The following is a 24,825-nucleotide window of genomic DNA, read 5'->3' as shown; positions in this document are numbered from 1 at the left end:
CTCTCTCTCTGTGTCTCTCATGAATAAATAAATAAAATCTTTAAAAAGAAAAGAAGAATAGGTAAATCCAGACAGAAAGCAGACTAGTGGTTGCCAAGCTTATGGGGGAAGTAAGAGACTGCTTAAGGACTAAAGGGTTTCCTTTTGGGGTGATGAAGTTCTGGAAGATTGTGATAGGTTACACAAAACTGTGAATATACCCAATATCAGAGAACTATACACTTTAAAATGGTTACAATACATTTTATTACATCTATGTTACCACAATTTTTAGCAAAAAAATAAAAACCACAACCCCTCCCCACAAAGCAGAGCCCATCTCACTAACCCTACTACCATATGCCATGACATCAGACTAGAAAAGAGACTCAGTCAAGTGTATATAATTTCTTCTACGGTATTCTATAAGTAGGCCAGTTACTACTTATTCCTCAGGAAAGAATAAACACTGGAGAAGAAAAATATGCTCCTCTAACTTTTTTCCCCTCCTGGGATCAAGCTGTATAGTAGATTAAGATAGTTACAAATTCTCTGACATTCTACCCATCAAGAAGTGGGGCCTATGACCCTTAAATCTAGCCCAACTAAGACTGACCATTAAAATACAGGAGAAATGACATTGCATCAATTTGGGGCCCTGACATTTAAAAGCTAACAGCTTTCATGTTTCCTGAAATACTCGATCTTTAAACCTATCAACCTATGCTGTAAAGAAGCACAAATAGCCCTGTGGAAGAGGAACTGGGGCCCCAACCACACACTCCCAGGTGAAGGCATATAGCAATTAAACAGCCATGTAAGTTCTCTTGAAAGTAAATACTCCAAGACCCAGTCAAGTCCTCTAGCAGGATTCACCAAGCCCTGCCAAAACTGCAGGGTAATTTGTTATGAAGCATCAGATAACACAGCACAGTGGAAATTCCCTTCCCTCTCTTGGAGCAGATAATCTAAAGAGTTTTCAAAAAAAAAAAAAAAAAAAAAAACCTGGCTTGAATACACAGCAAGTACTTCAGCTCTGGTCTTTTGACTTTTGAGGAAAACTACACCGGGAGCTCTAACATGTGCCTAGAGGTTTTAAGCACAGAGTGGGACAAGCAACACACACTGGTGCTGTAGACAACAAATCTTAACATGTTTAAATTGGAACTGCAGTCTGAGCATGTGCTTCATTGCTCGCTAGCTCTGGAAGAAATTTTAACCTCATTCTCTTAAATCTAACCAAAGCAAAGTTGTGAGGACGGGGTTGCTTTTGCTCCACTTCGGAAAGGGTTGCCCATAAAAAAATATTTCAGATGGGCTGGGAAGGTAATACTCCTGCAAGCAAGGAAAGGCAGCTCTAGCTGAGGAAAATGATGGTGTGTGTGTGTGCTTGCTTATTTAATTTATAAAACCTACTCTGGGGATCAAATGCTAGTAACTCTTTTCTCTTTTTACTCTTTGGGAGAAAACAATGACTCCATATTCTCTTCTTAAATCAAGCCCTCTCCACATACCAGGATCACTCACATTAGAAGACAAATATGCAAAAAAAAAAAAAAAAAAGAAGACAAATATGCTGCATTACTTCCCATCTTAAAATTCAAAAGGTAAAGTTCCTCAACACCGCCACTACTTTCTTTACCACTTACTGCCATTTCACTGACTCTCTTTGCTTCAAAAACTGTGTTTCCTGCTATCGCCGCACAACTTTACCCTCATCACTCTATAAAACCCCTCTCACAGTCATGAGAGTGTTAGCTCCCTTTATGGATCCACCGGTTAATATTCAAACCATGGCAAGTATGTAAAGCAAGAACATTTTACACAGTTCATTTACCATCTTTCTCCTTGTGAAAAAGTGCCTTGCTTGCTCTCAGGTCTACTTCGCTGGTTTCCTCTCCTCTCCTTGAACAGAAGTTGGGAGTTAAGTGGCCTCAATCCTCCCAAAGTGTGTTTATCAACATTCTCTACAATTCATCTGGTCAGGATTTCTCGGGATCCCTGGGTGGCGCAGCGGTTTGGCGCCTGCCTTTGGCCCAGGGCGCGATCCTGGAGACCCGGGATCGAATCCCACGTCGGGCTCCCAGTGCATGGAGCCTGCTTCTCCCTCTGCCTATGTCTCTGCCTCTCTCTCTCTCTCTCTCTCTCTGTGACTATCATAAATAAATAATTAAAAAAAAGGATTTCCCAACCGTAGCACTGGAACATTTTGGACCAGAAAAATGTGTTCTGGGAGCTGTCCTACGCACAGATGTTTAGCAGCATCCTTGACCTCTACTCACTAGACACCTATAGCAGCCCCAATCATGTCAAGAATGTGTCTCCAGATAAAGCCTATTAGCAATTGCCTCCCCCCGTGTGTGGGGGTGGGGAGAGGAGGAAAATTGTTTCTGGTTGAGAACCACTAGCTTAGTTCTTTGGCTTTCAATACCAGATATGCACACTGGCAGCTGTAAAATGGCTACAGTTTGAACCTCTCTCCTCCAACTGCCTTCTCATTTTGTCCACATACAGGTCTTATCAAGTATATCCCACTTACCGTGTCAAAAATAAAATTCTTATTAATACTCCACATCGTGTATGCTGGTACCTAGCTTGTCACCATGCTTGACACCTCTGCTGCTCTTTGAGAACTTCACAATTTTATCCATCAACAAATCCTACTGGCTCTGCCCTCAAAATATACCCCAAATCTACTACTTAATACTTCACTGCTATCAAGCTCAAGCCCATATGATCCCTAAGATCATTACCTCATTCCCTATTCTACCCTGGTTCCCCTAGTCCAGTGGTTCTTACCTAGGAACTTGTTAGAAATGCAAATTCTCCTCCAAACCTAGGCAATTAGAAACTCTGGGGATGGGACACAAAACCTGGGGTATTAAGTCCTCCATATGTGAGGGCACTCCTTGCCCACGTTTCTCCAATCATATTTCCTATACCACTTTCTCCCTAGCTCACCTCACTCAGTCACACTAACTCCCTGTGTTCTATAAACACACTCAGAGCACTTCCACCACTGGGCTTTTTCAATAGTTATCCCTCTTCCTGGAAAGTTATTCGCCCTCGAAGATAATCTTTAAGTCTCTATTTAAATGTCACCATTTCAATGAATCCTTCTTCCTGGACTACCCTACATAAAATAAAAACGCCTTCTTCCTGAACTAGCCTCCTTGCTCTGCTTTTTCACCAAAGCACTCCGTTACTATCTAACCAGGCTATGTATCTGTTGTGTTTATTATTGTCTCCCTACACTCTACTATATAACCTCATATGGACATGTTTTATTTACTGCTACACTTTGAGCAACTAGGAAAGAACCTTATACTTAACAGATGTTCAGTGAGTGTTCACTTTCTGAGGCAATGGCTTCCTATGGTCCATTACAGGAATGATACAAAGAAGTCAAGGAAGAGTATTTAATGTTACTTAAATAACTACCAAGAAAATATCAGGGAAGAAAAAAAAAAAAAAGAACACAAAGCAAAAACATTAAACCAAACAAACAAATCCCAAACTCAGAGCTGTAGGGTGACTGAGAGGGATGGATGCAGCAGCTGAGAGTAAATTAATCACTGGTCAGCAAAGTTTAGGAAGACTTCAGAACTGAGCCCAGAAGGAACGGTCGGCCTTCTGTAAACCGAGGATGACCGATGAAATTAGAGAGAGAGGACCATGTGCAATACCACAGAAGTGGAGGCTGGCTGGGCAGTCTTCCCAAGGTGTGTTCATATGGCATATCCCTGAGGAACAATTTGGTGAAGTGAAAAGGATGGTGGAACATAAGAGAAGGCTGGATTTGACAGCTTTAAACAGATTTAACACAGGTCTTGGTTAATGTCAATCTCTAAGAAAGGAAGTAGAGTATGCAGTATTTCCCTGCCTTAGCCACATAATCTTTTCTCATTTTGCATAAGCACACAGACATGAAGCCAAGCTGAACTTTTATTACTAATGTGACATTTTTCCCTTCATTTTGCTGTAATTTGCCTACTAAATTAACACAGTAATAATGTGTCCCCAAACGAAAGACTCCCTTCATTAGTGTATTTAAACCAAATGTGCAACTCCAATTCTGAACATGCCCAGAAGCCAGCTGTCATTTTATCTGATCATGCTCAATATTCACTACACATTGTTTAGGGTATCACAAATCTTCCACTTGGGAAATAAAATCCTGAAATGTTATTTTCATCACTCATTTTCACCACTCCATTCTTTATTCAATTTGCAATAAATAACCCACTATGAGAACAATTTAAGCCTATAATATTTTAAGTGTCTTTTTTAATGCTTTTGAGAATTTTAGGTATTCTGACCTCCTAAAAAGATATTCAGATCTAAGATAAACGTTTTAGAACTAAACAACAACAACAACAAAATAGTAGTGCTTCAGCAGCTGGAAGGCACTCAAGAGACTACACAGTCCACTGTGCTGAAAGGCCTCACCAGCCCCATTACAGCAAAGAAATCATGATGCCTTTACTCAAAGTCAAATAACGAGTTAGGCAACAAAAACAGCAAACAGAGCTCAGGTCACCTGACATCCTAGTTGGTTATCTTTTAAACACACAATACAGTGTATATACATATTTTACTTAAAACCTGATAAAGAATGATCTAAAGTGTGATAAAATCTGTGTAAGTCAACTCCAGTGGTCTTCAAAAGACATAAAGAAAAGTTAAACTGAAGACATCCTTTTCTACAAAAAAGGCAAGACAAACCAAATGTAAAAGCTAGAGATTTATTGTTATTTTGTGATTAATAAATTGTCAAATTGGTTATGACACTATCCCACACTGTATACCACCATTCGCCAGTACAGAAGTTTTTTAAACCAGATTGAGGCATACGGCAGAGAGTGCAAAGACACATGAATACCATCCTTAACAACCTCCTCTAGTCATGCCTCCACCTTGATCATCACTCATGTTTTCCTCCTAGGGAAAGTGTCAGAACAGTGCACGGGCTGGTGGGCAACCTGGCCTCTTGACCTTTTTTAATAGCAAGCAACTTACAGAAGTAATGGAATTCAACTTGTATTTCCTTTGATTTTATTGGTCTGAACTCATTTTAGATTAACATTTTAATTTCCTGTAACTGTACATGAGAGTATATAACGACCTAAGAGAATACTGAACCAGAGTCAGCCAAATATATTACTGACCCCAAAGTTGTGTTTTAATTGGTCCTAAAGGAATGTACCACACCCCAACAGTTTGAGAGTTAGGCAAACAGAACTTCTTTGGGGAGGGAAGAAAAAGGCTGTAGAACAGCCAAATGTACTCAACATTGTTAAAACGGCTCTTTGTTTTTCACCCCTGAATGATACCTCTTTACTACACTATATGCACAGAAATCCTAACAGAATCTTGGTTGCCAGTATTATTTAGGCTGGCCCAATCCAGGATAGATCCCCACCCCCCGCCCCCAATTCCCCTTTTCTGAGGCTCTGGAAAGCACAATATTTAACTATTTCTTATTAGAACTACCAAAACACTTCAGAAACAAGTGGCTCACAAATCATTTTAAATTCGTGTATTGCCTGTGCATGAGAAAACTGATAAACCCAAAAGATAGTCCTATTTTTGTATGGCAATTAAAAATAACTGAAACATCAAGACACTTTCAGTGAAAGCAACATTTCAATTACAAATTGTAATGCCTGTTGAACTACCTATGGGAGAAGCTGAAAGTCCTAGGCAAATGCACTTTTGGGTTATACTACAGTGCTCCTTCAGTCTGCACAAAGATGATAATTTACAGTCAATCTGTGAATGTTGAGACAATGTTACATTTTGTTGTCTGTACAATTAAATGTCCTTAGAGAGATAACCAGAATCAGTTTTTCTACTATATTTTCAACAAACCTGACTAACCGGCACTTTTGCTGAGAGATGTTTATCAAAGATGCTGTAAGATTCTACACAATTAAGAAATACTCAGCTTTAAAATATTTCCTTATCTTCACTTTTTTTGGTTATAGGTGCTCTGCTCAGATAATCTATTGCAGTTTGTTTCTAGAAATGCCATCCCCAATGTGCATACTACATTGTATTCAAATAAAGCAAAAACTGTCAGTAGTATAAATCTTACAGCATTTTTTTTTGCAAAAATACATGCCAAAGTCACAATAAGCAATATTGTACCACAAATTATAGAGCGCAAATGATTTGCTTCTTTTTAATGCTTTTATTCTACATAAATTACTACCATAGGCTAATGTTTAAAAAGCAAATAAATTGGACAGATGCAGAACAAAAATCTGTTCACCCAACTATAAAAGGTGAGGTTTTTTTTTTTAAAAATTACCATAAATGCAGAAGTGTTTGATGCATGCAGTAGCCTTAAATGAAAAAGCATTGATTCCCACTGTTAAAAAAAAAAAAAAAAAAAACACAGAGAAACCCACACATCTTAACTGCACTCCACCTTAAAATGCATCATATTGGGTTTGTTTATAACAGCACAGAATCCCAAGAGTCAAAATGAAATAAAGCAGGTATTTTAAAGATTTAAGAGCCGTTATCAAAAATAAATTACATTTTTTCAAGATACAGAAATGCTGCTATGATGGCTGGGAGCCCAGTAACCTTTCAATAGCAGCATTGATATCACCTCCTGTTGCTATTAGCGCTTGCAAGTTTGCTTCACGGTTCAAAAATCCCATTGCACTGAGCTGTTCCAGTTGTTGCTGAAATCTGACTTCTGGATTCTGTAGCTGTTAAAGGGAAAAAAAAAACACAAACTAACCAAAACTCTAAGGAAAATCAGTCTGTGTCACGCCTGCATAACCTCTAAAAAGTTTTAAATGCTCTTTTACAAATATGCTGGTCTACTAAGCTGTAAAAGCACCGGCCTTTCTTGAAACATAGTCAACATTTTTAAACATCCAGTAGCACTTAATGTTGTTATTTTAAATAATTTTAGACTTAATCCTGTCAAATAGAATACAAAACTCTGCTCTTAAAAAAATTGCTTTTGGGGCAATTCTGGGAGGCTCAGTAGGTTATAAGTCTGACTATTGATTTTTGGCTCAGGTCATGATTTCAAGGTCATGAGATGGAGCCTGGCTTCAATGTCAAGAGTCTGTCTAAGATTCTCTCTCTCCCTCTGCCCCTCCCCCTGCTTGCACAAGCACTCTCTCAAAAATAAATAAAATCTTTTAAAAACTCGCCTAATAAACCTCATCCATTACATTAGGTCTATTTAAGAAGCCGCTGAAAATGCAAGAAACTTAAAAGTATAAACAGCTCAGAACTAAGGATTTATTTTGTAGCTATTGACCAATTGGGTAAATATAAAAGCTAGTGTCCTCACATTCTAAAGGTAGAATGAGGCTTAGACTGTACACTCAATTTTGCACTGGCTGGTCAAGTCTTCAGGAGAGTTCCATTTCCATTTCCAGGCCCACAGTATATTATATACTCCTGATATTTCAGCTCCATCAAATCTTTCTTCAGAAACGAAGTTAAGACAAAATACATAAAGGATCAAACAATCCTAGCCAATCTGATAATGAGGAGGCCTATAGCCTGGTTCAACTTAGGTAACAGTTCTGATACCTAACATCTTTTTTACTTACTAATTCCATGAATATTATACTGAGCCAGAGCAATGTTAAGTACTGGGAATACAAATAGTTGTATAGGATAAAACTCTGCCCTGTTTATTAGATTTAATAAGGCTTAAAATCAGAAAGCATGCTCTATTTTTTGCCATGCAGAATTACAGGGGAAATCTACCATTAACAGGTTTGACTGGCTCTCATCTTTGTACAACAGCAGATTCTTAGTAAGGCTAATTAATGTTTCCAGATGTGAGAACATTATTAGAAGTCCACATTTTTAAGCCATATATTTGTGAGGCTTATATATGTAACACAAGTTACCACATGCAGTAGTAGTGGGCAGGGAGAGACAGGACATTTTCTTTAAGACAAAATACAAGGACAAGATAGAACTATAGTTACAGTTGTTCAGGAGGCATTTGGGATAATCAAGCTTCTTTCTTAAAAAAGATTTTATTTATTCATGAGAGACACACAGAGAGAGGCAGGGACATAGGCAGAAGGAGAAGCAGGGGACTCGATCCTGAGACATCAGGATCACAACACCTGAGTCAAAGGCAGACGCTCAAACACTGAGCCACCCAGGTGCCCCTGGAATAATCAAGTTTCTATGCCAACCTGACAGACTTTTAAAAAATACAACATACTTCAAATAATTTCCCAAGATGGACTCTAAAAAATGCACTTTAAAAGGCAACTTCCAAATAAAGCAAAGTTGGGAGCATTTTTTTCCAACCACAGTTTCCTTTGATGTCTAATAGTACACCAAATAATTTTGTAATGCCTATTCTACAAGACTATGTTTTTCACTATACTCTAAACCCTGAAGGACTGCCTCTTTCTTTTTTGGTTGTTTGTGAAAATTTCTAAATTTCCAACAAGGAATACAAAATGTGAGCAGAAAGAATCTTTACCTGAGGATTTACTCCAGCAAGAGCCTGCAGCATCTGTTGGATAAACTGCTGGTGTCCGGGTTCAGTGGTTCCGGTCGTGGGACTTGGGTTGTCAGTAGGGGCAGAGTTAGACCCGTTGCTTCCTGAAGAGCCTCCAGTGCTTCCTAATGCCCCCAGGCCAGGAGTAAACCTAGGGAAGCAAGAATTGGTAAAATAAACCTCAGGTCCTGCAATAGGAGGCCAGACCAGGCCCCTGGTGGTAAATCAGTTATATTTTTAAAATAGTATTAGCTGTTATCTTCTTAAAATGAGCATTTTTAACTTTGAAAACTCAGTCTTGAAAACAATCTCAACAAAAATGGGCACAATAATATATAAGTATAAAATGCTCAGAGAGAATAAGTAAGTACTATACTATGCACTTTCACAGTCATCCCCAAATGAGCCTACCCTGGGATGAGGCCAGGGGCTTCCGTTGCTAATGTCTGTAAACCCTGCTGAATTTGTAACAAGGCCTGCATTGCTCTAGGATTTGACATTGCCGATAATGTATCAGGATTCTGCATCTAAGGAAGAAAGAAAACAGGTGGTTAACAAAGGAATTAATTACAATCAGTGAAAGTAAAATTTAAATGTTTCTTTGCTACATTTCCGGAGAAAATCTAAAACCTTACTTCCAGACACTGGTAACCCATAATCTTTCCCCAGATAAACACAAGCACCTCTTCCTTGACAGCAAACCTAGAGGGCAAATCGTGAACTAACTTGCTCCCAAGTCCATCATGAAAGCCATTTTTCATAAGGAAAGATAATCAGGAGCTACTCTGGAAGCCACAACTGTTCCCCTTCTCCAACAGAAGACAGAAGTATTATTTCTAAGAGACAACCTCCAACTGCACAATTTGTATAACATGGTAAAATATGGTGAAAGCTACAGATTCTTCCCAACCAAGTGTTATATCTGTTGCCGATATAACAATTTTACCAGTAAGATATACTCTAAAACGATAGTTCCAAATTTGAAGTTAGTATGTGTATTCTAATGTTCAGCGTCACTACTTCCAAACATAACACCACCTGACTGACCAAAAAAGAGGCTAACATTAACATCATTACAATAGATCAAAGAACAATAACTAACCTTGGATAACAGTTTACAGACCCAAGAATCATTTGTATAATATTTAAACACCCTAGAGCTACTAGTTTCAAAACACCAAGACTGACTTCTCTTTTGTCTTTTTAAGTAATAAAATACCATTCCAACCTCAAGGTTTTTTTTTTTATTATAAAACCTTCCTTGTAGGACAACACTGACAATTTTAATCATGCTAATTCCGAGTCTGAGGAAATGAGATCTACCCCTCAAAAAAAGAAACATTCCATTAATTTGGAGGAATTAAAACATTACAAAGAAACCAAACCTGTGAAGAAACAGAATAGGGTAGCTCCTTCCTGCTACTCGAGATTAGTTAAACCACAAAGCATAACATAACACAATGGAGCACTTCAAAGTTAGTAAAGTGAAAGGAAATGGTTTATGGTATTAACGAAGCATTCCAAATCCTAAATCCTCAAAAGCAAAAACAAAATGGTTCTTTCCTCAGAATTTAAGAAATATGAGCAAAAGGTCAGCAGTGAAATGGGGCTCAGTTAAGATCAAGCCGAATTCTCTGTGAATTGACAGCAGTATCAAACTAACATCTATGGTTTGCTATCAGCCAGAGAAGAGCAAGGAAAATGTTTATCATCAAACTTTTTCAAGCAAATCATTACCGAAGATAGCTAGCATCTTTTCTTACTCACTTGTTGGAGGAAAGTTGGGAGCTGTTGTCTCATTTGTTCTTGAAGCTGAGGATTTCCAGCAAATAGGGGATTATTCAGCATCATCTATGGGGCAAGTGTTCAAACATTTTTAACTGGAAATATCTGAAACAAGTAATGTACCTTGTTTAATAGTCTATCTTCCCCCAAGTGCCTAATCTGGCACTTACAGAGAGGAAGGTAGAACATGAATAAAAAAGAAGGGAAGATACTATCCACAAGAGGGATCTCCAGAAAAAAAACAAAAACAAAACAAAAAAATGAGGCATCTTCTCTCTCAATGAGAATGGTGAGTATGATAATGACATGCAATATCCTAAAAAATAAAAACAATCGTTTTCTTAGGATTTTCCTCGAGCAAAGGAAAATATATGCCCTTAAAAGAAAAATAGGGATAGCTGGCATTCAGGAGGATACAATAACTGCTACACTGACAGAATAAACATAAGCATCAATACATGAAACAATACATGGCTTGCTTAGACACCTCAACACACAAGTGGCAAGCACAGAGAAAAATCCAGATCTGGAACCACTATATCTATCTACCTGCCTACTGCAAAACAGCTAGTATTAGGTCCAGAAAAATAACACTGCAGAACGGCAATCACCCTGCCAGAGAAATGGAGCTGCTAGGTGAAAATCAGTCCAGGACTAGCACCAACAGATCTCTGGGTAAAGTATTAAAATGTGTTAAGACCTGAAAGAGGTAAATCTGTTTGAGAACACCAAGATTAGCCTCTGGATTTCACCTCACTACCACCAGAGATGAGAAAAGTGGCATGCCTCCTAACATTCACATAGGTGTTAAGAATTCAAGTCAGGGTCAATATTAACGTTAATACCTGAAAATAAGATTATGATACACAATCAGCATAACCAGAAACTAATTCTCATAGCTTTGAAAAAGACGAAAGTTTTATCACTTTCCCAGATGGTATGAAGTCAACTAACAATGATTTACTGATCACCTATTTACCAATCCAAAGTCTGGAGGGTAAAGTAAAATCATCATTGCCCTCAAGTAGTTAACCATATTTGAGAGCAATTAATTATATGTACACACTAGAAATAGAATTCCACTTTCCCTCCTTTATTCTTACAAAATGGATTAATTTCAACAAAATGAAGAAGTGTTTTATGGATATACAAATATTTGTTTCAAAGTGACCAATAAATTCACAGTAAATAATACCTACTTGATATCAACAAACCTACTTCTTTATTGTCTCCATTAAAATGCTTTTAATTATGAGAACAGATTAATAAAGTTATCACATTTATCTTCCAGGATTCATGTCATTTGAGAAAGCATGGCATCTTAAACCCATTCATTCTTTCTCAGAAAATCATTATTTTGTTTGCGTAAGATATTTCTCCTAACTTACCTCACTATAAACAATAGTTTTTATACTCAGACTTTTTTGAATATCTAAAAAACTAAATCAGCATAGGAAAACTACAAACTTTAATTTGCTGATAACCAGAGTATATCGTAAACATTTCTAAATTGTATATAATAAAAGACATCCATATCTAGCCTTCTCTGTTAACATTTTACTTTAGAGTGAAAAACAATTTATCGAAGTGCTCAAGTCACTGTATAATGTAGTTAGTTTAAATGGCTGGAAATGTGCGTATTAAAATCAAACTGTTTTTTTAAGATTTTATTTATTTATTTATTCATGAGAGAGAGAGAGAGAGAGAGAGAGAGAGAGGCAGAGACACAGGAAGAGGGAGGAGCAGGCTCCATGCAGGGAGCCTGATGTGGGACTCGATCCCAGGTCTCCAGGATCATGCCCTGGACTGAAGACGGTGCTAAACCGCTGAGCCACTGGGGCTGCCCAAAATCAAACTTTTAAGTGAAATGCACATTCAGTGCTAATTAGTCAAACAGACTTTTAAAAACATACATATATATTTTCCACATTTATTTTAAACAAAAGTGCTATGATCACAGTAAGTTGAGCATTTAATAGTAGTAACTCATAATTTTTATATGAATAAGAATATACAAAAATTCAAATACAAAAATTTGTTCTTTATTTCTAATTCCACAAATATTAAGAGGGTAGAAGTTATCTGCTATACATTTGAATCAATATGGTTCCAGACTTCAGAAAACAAAAACCATTTTGTTTGACATAATGAAGAAAGTGATTAAAAGCTTTTAGAATTCTGAAAATAGGAATACACTATAAAGGAAAAGATTTAAAGTCCCTAACACTCTAAGCTTTTAATACCCAGTAAATATAAACTACAGATGATCAAGGTTATTTAACATCCTCCGAGGTTTTTTTTTCAAGCCCACTGGTTCTTAACCTAGGGACACATCAGAATTGCCCAGGGAATTTGGGGATAGGGGAAATGCAACGTAATTACAACAGAATCTCTCAGGTTAGAAAGATTTTTTTTTTTAACTTTAAAGCTCCCAAAGTGACTTTTTTTTTTTAAGATTTTATTTATTTATCCATGAGAGACAGAGAGAAAGAGAAAGAGAGAGAGAGAGAGAGGCAGGCAGAGACACAGGCAGAAGGCGAAGCAGGCTCCACGCAGGAAGCCCAATGCGGGACTCGATCCCAATCCCAAGACTCCAGGATCATGCCCTGGGCCGAAGGCAGGCACCAAACCGTTAAGCCATCCAGGGATCCCCTCCCAAAGTGATTCTAAGTGTTCAGATCCACTAATTCCCCTAGTTATAGTCTCTTCAAAACGAATTAGAAAATGAGTAAATTAATAAAAGGCCATCATACTAATTTTGGAGAGGAATCTATACTGGAAAGAATGAGAACACTGTTCCACAAATCTCCCCCTGCATTTTAACAAATGATTTCAGACTATTTTATAACTTATATATTTTTTTAAATATTTTATTTATTTATTCATGAGAGACACAGAGAGAGAGAGGCAGAGACACAGGCAGAGGGAGAAGCAGGCTCCATGCAGGAAGCCCAATGTGGGACTCGATCCTAGGACTCTGGGATCATGCCCTGAGCCAAAGGCAGATACTCAATCACTGAGCCACCCAGGCATACCTATAACTGCTATTTTGAACATGACTATTTCTCAAAGATTTATATGATCTAATAAACACAAGTATTCCAAGAAATGTATTAACACTGTACTTAATCACTTTCAAGATTTACATTTCACTATCTTCCAGAGAGTCATCCAAAACTTTGTTTTCATCTCCTAAATTAACATATATACAAATTAAACCTTCACTTCTTTCTAGCCAATGAATAGCAGATATGAAGCTGTTTTAATTACACATGAGGAAGTTAGTTTACTGCAAATAAACAAAGTATCCAAAATATTGGAGGTGCAGTTTACCTACTTTTCTAGGTAACACAACATAACCCAAACATGCCAAAATCATATTTGATTAGGCTCTTTCAATTCACACTGCACAGTCCTTTATAATACAATTACAAACTCACCTGTGCAGCAAGGTCAGGGTTCTGACTTAGTGACTGCATCATGCTTCTCATGTAGGGGGCGGACAACATATTTTGCATAAGTTGTGGGTTTTCGGTTATTTGTTGCAACAAGCTCTGCATTCCTGGTGTGTTGAACATACTAGCTGAAAGTTAAAAAAGAAAAAAAAAGAAAGAAAGAAAAAGGACACTGTATCAAGGAAAAAACACATAAGCAAAAGTGAAAGTTTTAAAGTACAGTACATACCATGTGTAATTTTAGGAACTACAGATGAGCACACATATTACTAATCAATTGAACTAATAAGAATTATAAAAGAATATCTCCCAAACTACATGCTAAACATATAGCAGTAAAGGAAGGCTTATGATGTTAAAACATTCTGCTTACGTTTCCAATAAAATCACACCTAATGGAAAGGGCTAAGTTCTAAAGTAAACTTAAGAGGCAAAAATTAGGTATGGTCAAAATTACTAACTGAAAAATCCCACATAGTAAATCTGCGCTAACGTTTCCTCTAGGACTGCCTGATTAGAACCACATCCAGCACCTGATACGCTCACACTGAACCAAACCCTCTCTCTTCTCGCCCAGATTTTCTCATGGATGAGCCTCCATTCCACTTTCACCCGGGACTGATACGGAGTAAAATAGCAGGCACATTTAACGTATCAGAGCAAAGACTAAGTAAGAACAGTGACCAAAGCCAGATTACCTGGGTTCAAATCTAATTTATGTAATCTTGGGCAAGTTATTTGGCTTCTTCATACTTCCAGTTTCCCCATCTGTCAAATGGAATAAATAGTATCCACTGCATGGACAGGTTGTGACAGCTAATGTGCATAAGTGCTTGTTAACTTTTTTTGTTCTGAGACCTACTGCTAAATTTATGCAAATTCAACCTTCTATGAAAACTAATCTGTTCAACACATAACCAGATTTTTACTTGCTGACTAGATAAACTCAAATATATTCTCAAACTCATTATACGCAAACTTAACTCCTTAGTTTTTTCATTTCCCTCCTGCTCTAACTCCAGAGTCATTTTATCAGGCTTAAAACATTCAACAATTCCCATTTATCTTTCTGGTTTATTAGAAGTCTTTTGGGGTTTTTTTGGTAATCATTCTTTTTTTCCTATTTTCTCAAGTTGTTTCAATTAGGTTATTTTCCACATTCTGGAGTCTAAGAATATTCTAACACAAGTGTTGAACAAACACTGCCTGCAAAGCAAATATGGCCCATGACCTGTTTTTGTACAACCTACAAGCTAAAAATGATTTTACATTTTTGAATGGTTAAAGAAACATTGTGAAATGTGAAAACTATATGCCATTCAAACTTCAGTGTCCATAAATAACATTTTCTTGGAACACAGTCTTGTTCATTTGTTTACAGTCCACAGACACCTACACCTAGTAGTTCCCATGAGGCTGTGGCCAGCCACCCCTCCCCTGCTACTGCAGATGCTGCTGAATGCATCACACACCACGGGGACTCAGTCACACCTCACACCACACACATCACTATAGCATGTTGTTATTTTCTTTCTCTTAACTACCAGAACATACCAATCACATAAGCACACAAAGAAAAAGAGTTGGGACTATAAAAGTTGTGCTTCTAAGGTACAATGGAGCAAGAGTTATTTTATCAAATGAGACAGCAAAACACTGTATTTTATGCAATAACATGAAGGAATACAAAATACTTCAACATTGCTGGACTAAGCACTCATCACAGTATTCCCAAATCAAGAAAACAAAAAATTTAAAATACAGCCATCTACTCACAGCCAGATTTCTTTACAAAAATAAAAAATGAAAATAAGGCTACAACCAGTAAAGTTTTCAAGTGGCTTCTTTGTCAGCCAAAAAGAAAAGCAGGATACTAGTAGTGATTAACTGGCATGCTTAATGAAATCTTGATTGCAGCAGCCAAATACAAATCTGTCCAGAAAAAAACTCGTTTAAGTCTTTCAAGGAGAAGAGTTTCTCAAGAGTAAAGGACACTGAGCTCACAGCATCAATATTCAATAAAAAAAACAATGGAAATTATTCTGTGTGGTATTCCTTTGTTCTTAATGAGTTGACAGATGTTAGTGTTTGAGGAGTCAATGTCAAGCTTAAAGTGACTGAAAAATTAGCCTTTGTAAACAGTCTGCATAGAACTACACACAAAACTATTTTCGAAGTCCAGAAAATGCAATGCATTGCATTTTACAATGCAATGCAACCTGAAACAGAATCTGATAAAATGTGCCTATCTGATGATGATGAAAACATATGTGGAAGACTGAAAGGATTACTTATACAAATACAGAAAGCTTATAAAAATATAAAGTATTTAAAAACTATGGTTATTCACAGTCTTATTAATCAGCAGGTAGACCAGAAGATATTTTGAACTATCACGTTATCCAACCAGTAGGAATATCAATGGTGAATACCATTTCACTCCTGTGAACTTCATCTAGTCAATTCCATGAATTTTTGTCAGAAATATTCTGACTTGCCCAACCACACAGCAGCAATTTGATGGCTTAGCAGAGGTAAAGTTTTTGTTTTGTAGGAGGTAAAGTTTTACTTCCTTTTTTTTTTTTTTTTTTTTTTTTTTAAAGCTAAAGGCTAAGACTGAAATTCTTCTGAACCATTTAACCACCATAACCAAACACCAAATGACTCTGGAAATTACCTTTTGCTAGAGACCTTAGTAATATTTCCCAATAAATTCAATCCATATAATTAGAAGGCAAACAGCATGCAAACAAGTAAAACTCATACTGTAGTGATTGTGACAATAACAAATTATTCAAATGACAATGTTAAGCTGCTTTATACATTCTCTTGCTGTCAAAAAGCTAAAACAAGATCTCCATTCCCACAAATTTACAGTAGGTATATATTTTTATTTCATACTACTGTTCCAGCAGCATTTTTTGGACCTCAATGCAAGTGCAAAGAAAATTTCCACATTTTAAAATTCACTTAACTGTTTAATTGAGGTCCTACCACCAAACATTCAATTGCAAGTGATCAAACCTGCAAATAACATGTTAAAAGCAATGAAGAATCTAACAATCCTATAAATGCTTCCAACTGATGACTATGCTATTAAAACCACATGCTTTTGGAATGAGTACATATTTAAGTAAAAACTCATTATATATTATACTAACAGATGAACACAATTTGATTCTGACAACAGGAAAAACTGTGAAAATCAATTAAGTATTATCCCTAAAAAAGAATTCCATTCCTATCATTCATAGATATATATGAAACAGTATTATACTCAATTATTATTGTATTTTCACTTATCATAATGTGTTTTCTCATAGTATTCTCAACTTTGCTCTTGGCCTGCAGGGCCTAAAGTATTACCTGACCTCTTGCAGGAAATTTGCTGACTCCTGCTCTAAGATTTCCTTACTGCAAAGAGTTGAGTAAAAACACAATAGTGTACACTATGCTAACAAATCATTAGGCTAGCAGAGTCTCTTCACTTGTGCTGTTTTTTGTTCTCTTTTGATAGACACAATAACATGAAATCAAGCCATTAAGTAAAAAATCTGAATTAAAAAGTTACAAAACTGACTTTTAATAAAAGTTGTTACCGTAGATAACCATGTTATAATTTAAAACAAAACAACAACAATTCTCCTATCAGGAGATCTGCCTAATCTTTGCTCTGTCTGGTCTGAGATCTTTGAAGTGTGAATAAAGTATCTCTCTCAAATGATAATAAGAGTCAAATAAGCAGTAAGTAAGATACAGAGCAGGATAATTATTTTGCTAATTTAAAAATGGTATTATTTCAGATGTGAACTAGACTTACTATGGTGATCATTTGGGAATACACACAAACATTGAATCATTATACTGTATATTTGAAACACTATGCCAGATATAGTCCAATTTTTTAAAATGGCAATACTCCCATTTTTATAAAATTTGTATTACATTCAAAACTTCATGAAACCCACTATAGTCTATAAAGAATATATCTTGGAGTGACCACCAATGACTTCCCCTATTATGATTTCTTCTCTCAGTAATGACCTTCCTAAAAATTCCTCATCCAGGGGAACCCTGGGTGGCTCAGCGGTTTAGCGCCTGCCTTTGGCCCAGGGTGTGATCCTGGAGCCCCGGGACCGAGTCCCACATCGAGCTCCCTGCATGGAGCCTGCTTCTCCCTCTGCGTGTGTCTCTGCCTCTCTCTGTGTCTCTCATGAATAAATAAATAAAATCTTAAAAAAAAAAAAATTCCTCATCCAGCACCTCACCCTTCCACTTCCTCCGCCAAACACCAGGTATCTTTTAAAGCACATCCAAGTCCTCCTCAACTTTAGGAAGTAGCCCCATGCTTTCATTTCTTCTCATTTCCATGCCAACCACTAGGACTAAAACCATCACTCTAGCTACGTATCTTAGATTTAAGTCTTAGCATCTGAATAGCTGACAAAAGGATTTCTATTTATTAAGTCCAGTCTACAGAGAAATGATCAAAAGTAAATTCCTCATCTGTTCACACATCAAAATCTCCAGCAGCTTAATGCAAATACAGATCTTAAAGCCACTGTGAAGATTCTGATCCATGAAGGCTGAGGTTAAGACCTGGGAATCTGATTTTTAACAAACCTGGCAAGTGCTCTGATGCAGCTCATTTAGCCCTGGTCCCAGGACTGGAGTTTGAGAATCCACTGATCTAGAATACAAACTAGACTAAAGCCAAGAAACACGTGCTCCAGTAGGAAGTCCACAGGTAACTATATTCCCTCAGCATTCCTGCTGTTGAAATGAAATGACCACCTACTACTTCTCCCAAAACCATTTTATGAGAACGGAAAAACACACCACAATCTCTGGAAATCTTCAGTAACCCTTTCCACTATAATGCACACAAATGATTAATACTCATCACTATATATTTAAAACCCATTTAAAAACCTGCAACATGAAAAGATAATTCATAAAAGCTACTTGACACACAAAAGCACAAAGATTAAAAGCATAAAAAAGTGTTTTCATTATTCAAAGAAGGACAACAAAGAAAAAAAATGAATTGTTATGAGCCTACCTCCTACTCCAGGCCCCAAATTTGGTGCAGATGAACTCTGCCCAGAAGTGCCACTGGCAGCACTACCACCAGTGCCCCCCACAGCGCTGGTGGTGCCACTGGAAGCTGATGAACTCTGGGAAGCCTGTGGAGCCCATGGATTGGGCAATGGATCTCTATTTTCTGTACGGGAAGGTTGACTACCTTCACCTGAGGATGTATTGCTCACTAGGGAAGCAAATGGATTACCACCAAACTGTAAAAAAAGACACAAAAATCATAAAGAATAAACTTTTGTTTTAAATAACAGATATGGAATTCTTTTCTTAATGAAAACTGTTTCCCATATAAAGGTACCCTTTAATCACACACATATTTATATTAAAATAGGCACTACCCTTGGACCTAAGCCTTGGGGGCCAAGGTTATCACCTGTTCTTGTGCAGCACTCAACATTGGTTCCTGAATATCCGTGTACATGCGCCGTAAAGCATTATATCCCCCTGGGATGCTTTCTAGGTTGCTCAAGGCTCGGTCCTGGTTTCTCATCATTTCCTGCATCATTGCTGGATTCCTGGCAAGTTCCAATGTCTAAGAAAAAGATACCCATATGAAAAGGCACTGAAATATACATGAATTAATTTAGCTATTAACCACTACAGCTGATTTGTTTTCAAGGTTTCTAACTCTATGAAGTAGCAGTCTTCGATATTTAAATCAGAAACTTATCTTAAATAACTCCTGCTGGATTTCACCTCAATCTAACATTCAAGTCACACCAAGAAAAAAGCACTCTATTGTGAGTGAATGCCTATCTCCTGAACCAGATTCTTTTTGTTTCTTGAATCTGCAAAATAACTGTTCAGAGTGATTTTTAAAATACAGCAGAAAATTCAAAGTTCAAACAGTCCAAATTAGTGTGTTGTTGAGTTTTCCTGAACAAATAACAGGATTTCTTTATGGAGCTTAGCCATCTACAAAAGGCAAGCCCCTTAAGTATAGATAATTAAGAACTAAGTACATAATTCCTTAGCTAAAGGAACTAAAAGAACTGTCCACATACTTGTCTCATAATATCTGGATTATTCAGCATATGACTAATTTCTGGATTTCTCTGAATCAATTGCTGCATCTGTGGATTGGCCATAATTAACTGCCTCATCAGGTCAGGATTTGAGAGCATGCTCTGGACAAAGGGATTCTCCATAATCTGGACCATCATTTCAGGATTGGACATAAGTTGCCGCTGCATCTGACTTTGTAGTTCAGAGAAGTTAGTAGTATTCAAACCCAAGCTACTCAGGCCTGCAAGCCCTCCAAGGCCACCTAAAGAGATAAAGGGAGAAAGATACATAAATAAAAGTCAGAAATTTTATCACTGTGCTAAAATATGAAAATGCAATAATACTGACTCAATAGTCCCATTATGGAAAACCATTTTAAAGCAACAGAATTCCTATTACTTCTATAAATACATGTTTGATTTCTGTAATTAATATTAGCCAAAATCCATTCACTTTGTTAATTTAAGTTTAAATAATAAAACCAAATAAAATGTGTATTTCCTATGTGTGGTATAATACAATATTTTTGGTCTTTCTCCCAGATTCCTGGCATAGATCTCCTAAAAGCCTTAGAATCTCCAGAGTGAAGGGAGTGTCTTTTTTTATGCCATTACAAGCCCCTTTAAATCATACTTCACTTATGCTAATTAATTACTTACTGTGGGGCACCTAGACAGCCTCAGGATTGGTGATCACCAAAAAGACCAAGTAACAAAAGAGCTGGTACTTCCAGCCCCACCCACCAACCTCCAGAAAGGGGAGGGAAAAGAACTAGATGAAAGACTGAGCTCTAACAAACTCTTGAGCAATGAGATGCAGAGACCTTCCATGTTGGTGAACACTTCTAGGGCATGGGAACTCTGTACTCTCCCATACCCCCACATTTCTTGCCCTATGCTTCTCTTCCATTTTATATTTCTGAAGAGTATCCTTTATAATAAACTGGTAAACGTAAGTAAGGTTTTCCGGAGTTTTGTGAGCCATTCTAGCAAACTACCAAACATGGAGGTGAATTGTGGAAAGCCCCCACACACACACAATTTATAGTCTGCAAGTCAAAACACATGGTCCAGTCCCCAGACTGGTACCTGAAGAGGCAGTCTTGGGGGACTGAATGACTCACTTTTAAACCTGTAGGATAGGACACTACCTCCATGTAGGTACTGTCAGAATTGTACTACAAGACACCCAGATGGTGCTGGATAATTGGCTGATGTCACAGATACCCTAGAATATGCCCATTCAAAAAGAGATGAAAATATGCAGGGTTTATACTTGTAAATAATCTCTTTCTAGGAGACTAGTTTAAGTTCAGCAAGAAAAATTCACCTACAAACTCTGGTTCGAACAGAGGTGTTACCAATCAAGGAGAGAAAAGGACAGGACATACTACAGGTGTCTCTTTGGAGGAATTAAGTCATAGAAAAACCTAATAGACCCAAGAAGACGAAAAGAGTGATTTTCATAAAATGTTAACTTTGTAAAAATTACATAACCAACCAAACGCATTCATTCAAGGAAATAACAACAGGGAATAACTGCATGGGATGGGGTAGAGAAGAGGTATGGAGATTTAGTGGGGAAGAGGTAGTAGTTTAAGGAGCAAGAGAAGAGTTTTTGCATTTGTTTTCCTTATTTACTGAGCATTTTCTAATAGGCCATGGACTGTGCTACATAGGGAAAAACGTGACAAGAAACAAGTACTACATACAGAACTCAATATAGTAGGAAAGACAACACATGGAAAACAAATACAGAATAAGTACTTTAATAGAAATGGTCACAAGATAATATGGTGATGCAGTACCTAAGTGGAATGGCTGCTTTTCATAAGATGACAATGAGTATAGAGAATGAATAAGCTGTGAAGAAATGGGAAGGACTGGAAGAAAGATTTAATACTAAACGCAACAAACTCTACATACAAAAGGCAGAGAGACAAATAGGACTACTGATGTATTCTTGAAATAAAAAGATTCAGTATCACTGGAATGGCAGAGAGTAGTGCTTACCAAACATTCCACATGCAGTCTTTTATTTCTTTTGCAGTTGGACAGGCCCAAGTGACTAGTTATGACCAAAAGACTTTAAAACATGTGTGTCACTTCTGGTCAAAGTACAGAAGGTCTAGCATGAGACTCTTAGCTATCTCTTCTGCCATGTCCCAAGTGGTGCAGCTATAAGATGGCAGGATTCCATTAGCCTTTGTCCCTGATGACTGACCACGTGGATGAGGGCCTCACTGACCAGTGAAAAACATGCAGAATGAAGGAAAGCTTTGGAGCAAGAAATTAAGCTTTGTGTTAAGAAGCCACTGAGTCTGCAGTTATCTATTACCAAAGGATAGAGACTCTAATAAAACTGTTGAGCTGAGTTAAGAAATAAGAACAGAGAGGTAGGTAAAAACTAAATCATAAAGCCTTGAAAGATTTTAGGCAGAACAGTCACTTCAGATGTTCTTCTTCTAATAACAGTGTGGAAATGACTCAGAGTAAACATTACAGATTTGAAAAGTCCAGGAACTGCATCAAGGAAGTAACAACAGGGGATAATTATTGCATGGGGTGGGAGAGAGAAACAGTATGGAAAGAGATTTAATGGGGAAAAGGTAGTAGTTTGAGGGGCAAAATGAGAGTTTCTGCATTTGTTTTCCTTTGCTTTCTGAAGACACACACACACACACACACACACACACAGGTAAAGTACTTAGAGAACATCAGGTATATCAAAGAGGAGTGCTTGATACAAGACGTGGAATTCACAAGTGCCATGGGTTGACATACAGATTTGAAAGTCACCAAGATACAGGAAGAGGATAATGTTATAACAAGAAAAACAAGGCAGAACTCTGGGGAACAATACCAATCAAGAGAGACCCATAAATGAGAAAGAAAAAAAAAAGTCTGGAAATTAACCAGAGAAAAAACAGGAAGAAAATTTCAAGGACTGGTAAGCACTGAGAAAGACTGAATTAAAACAAAAATGTGTCCCTTGAATTCAGCAAGCCAAGAGGTCAATGGTGACTTTATCAAAGTAATTTTCAGTGAAGTGACGGGGGAAAAAAACAGAGCACAACAAACTTAGTGAAAGGGAAATACAGACAAAAAAAATGGAAAATACCTCTTCCAAAGACAGTGAAGAACAAAGGAAAAGGTGGTGGTGAGATTCTGTAGCTTTTATACATAGGATAGGCCTTCATGACAAGAGGCATCAAAAAAGGAAAGCTAACTACTTAGGGTAAATGGAATAAATGATGAAAGAAAGCAACTCAGGAGGGGGTAGGAAAATGAGACTGGAAATGAAAGAAATGTAGGAAATGAAGGAGATGTATGGCCTCAAACAAATTAACTAAAAGCTTGTCTGGGCTTCAATTTCTTTGCCTATAAAATGAGGGACGAGGGGAGAGATTTACTCCAACAATACCTTTCAAGACTCTGAACTCATCAATTCACCCTAATCTCTCTAGATTGTTCGTGCCAATAATCCTGCCATCTAAAACTTACCAAAAGAGACACATTTAACCTAAGATCATTTCAGAAAACAGGAGCAGCAAAAATGTAAAAGTTAAAAAAAAGAAAAAGAAAAGCAATTATGAATCCCTGCCATGCCCTAAAATGATTCTAACATAGTTGTACAGAACTAAATTACTAACAAACTTGGAAGGAAGGAAGGAAGGAAGGAAGGAAGGAAGGAAGGAAGGAAGGAAGGAAGGAAGAAGGAAGGAAGAAGGAAGGAAGGAAGGAAAGGTATGATCCTTGATATGTGAAAACTGTACATATTTTTTTTTTTTAAATGTCAGTTCAGAAATGAATGGGTGGCTCAGTGGTTGAGCATCTGCCTTTGGCTCAGGTTGTGATCCCAGGGTCCTGGGATAGAGTCCTGCATTGGGCCCCCCAGACAGAGCCTGCTTCTCCCTCTGCCTATGTCTCTGCCTCTCCCTCTGTGTCTCTCATGAATAAATAAATAAAATCTTAAAAAATAAATAAAATTTTAAAAATAAAATGTCAGTTCAAAATACTATTATACTTATCATACAACCTAAGAACTGAAAAAAGCATCTAGCCATTTATCTATCCAGTTCAGTGTGTGTTTCAGAATACTCTTTTTTCCCCAACAAAACCTTCCACAGAACCTCAGTATAAAACTGATATAAGAAAAGTGGTTTTGGCTGATGCAGGAGCTCCTTAGCCAATGGACTTGCTCCTAAGCCCCAGCCCTCCTCTGTAGTTTCAAGACACTAATGCAATCTGAGTCCTTCATTTTACAAATAAGAAAATCACATTCAGGGGGTTAACTTAACTTATGATCAATAATTAGCTAATCTTTCTCAGATTCAATGATGTGGCAGTCAGATCAGGTACACATATACTAGATCTGTTTCACTATTTAAAAAGAAAAAAGTGCTGCTAATTTATCACTTCTTAAATGAAAATGTAAGCTAACCAAGCACATCTGTATTCCCAACTACTTTCCTTAATACCTACAATTAAAGAAATAAGCTATAGGGATCCCTGGGTGGCGCAGCGGTTTGGCGCCTGCCTTTGGCCCAGGGCGCGATCCTGGAGACCTGGGATCGAATCCCACATCAGGCTCCCGATGCATGGAGCCTGCTTCTCCCTCCGCCTGTGTCTCTGCCTCTCTATCTCTCTCTCTGTGACTATCACAAATAAATAAAAATTTAAAAAAAAATTATTAAAGAAATAAGCTATAGAAGCAATTGTCATTGTTGTGGAAGTGATTTAACGTTTAATTCTATCATTTTACCCAAAACCACCCTGAGGGTGAAAAGGAGTTTTCCTTTCTCTATAAAATAACCAAAGGCATTTACCTAAACCAAAAGGGCTGCTAGTGGCAGAACCAGATGTGGAGTTAGTACTAGGCGCTGATGATGTGGTAACATTGCTTCCACTGGTATTTGTTTGCTGAGCTGAATGATCCTGCGGCCTAGGAAAAATAATCAAATCATGGTGTAAACAGTGGAGCTAATTATTTTTAAAA

The 24,825-nt window shown here is 37.3% G+C and overlaps 1 protein-coding gene across 2 annotated transcripts in view; it reads right to left on the bottom strand.

Annotated features, from left to right (window-relative positions):
* Positions 1 to 4,710: 4,710 nt before the first annotated feature.
* The window catches only part of UBQLN1 (ubiquilin 1), a 47,187-nt gene continuing 27,072 nt past the window's right edge, over positions 4,711 to 24,825 (bottom strand). Inside the window, exons 3-11 of one of the 2 annotated variants that reach the window (XM_041743625.1) lie at positions 24,656 to 24,771; positions 19,827 to 20,089; positions 19,196 to 19,354; positions 18,785 to 19,019; positions 13,708 to 13,850; positions 10,250 to 10,333; positions 8,894 to 9,009; positions 8,465 to 8,633; positions 4,711 to 6,701 (exon numbers count right to left, since the gene is read on the bottom strand). In XM_041743625.1, the coding sequence (XP_041599559.1) occupies positions 6,549 to 6,701; positions 8,465 to 8,633; positions 8,894 to 9,009; positions 10,250 to 10,333; positions 13,708 to 13,850; positions 18,785 to 19,019; positions 19,196 to 19,354; positions 19,827 to 20,089; positions 24,656 to 24,771 (1,438 nt within the window). In that variant the 3' untranslated portion in view covers positions 4,711 to 6,548. The remainder of the gene's footprint in view (positions 6,702 to 8,464; positions 8,634 to 8,893; positions 9,010 to 10,249; positions 10,334 to 13,707; positions 13,851 to 18,784; positions 19,020 to 19,195; positions 19,355 to 19,826; positions 20,090 to 24,655; positions 24,772 to 24,825) is intronic. The other variant, XM_041743626.1, reaches the window with a different exon arrangement.

The sequence above is a fragment of the Vulpes lagopus genome, chromosome 2 (assembly GCF_018345385.1).
Source record: "Vulpes lagopus strain Blue_001 chromosome 2, ASM1834538v1, whole genome shotgun sequence".
In the NCBI taxonomy this organism is placed as follows: Eukaryota; Metazoa; Chordata; class Mammalia; order Carnivora; family Canidae; genus Vulpes; species Vulpes lagopus.
Note: the sequence above shows the minus strand (reverse complement) of the source record. Positions and strands in the feature narration are given on the sequence as shown.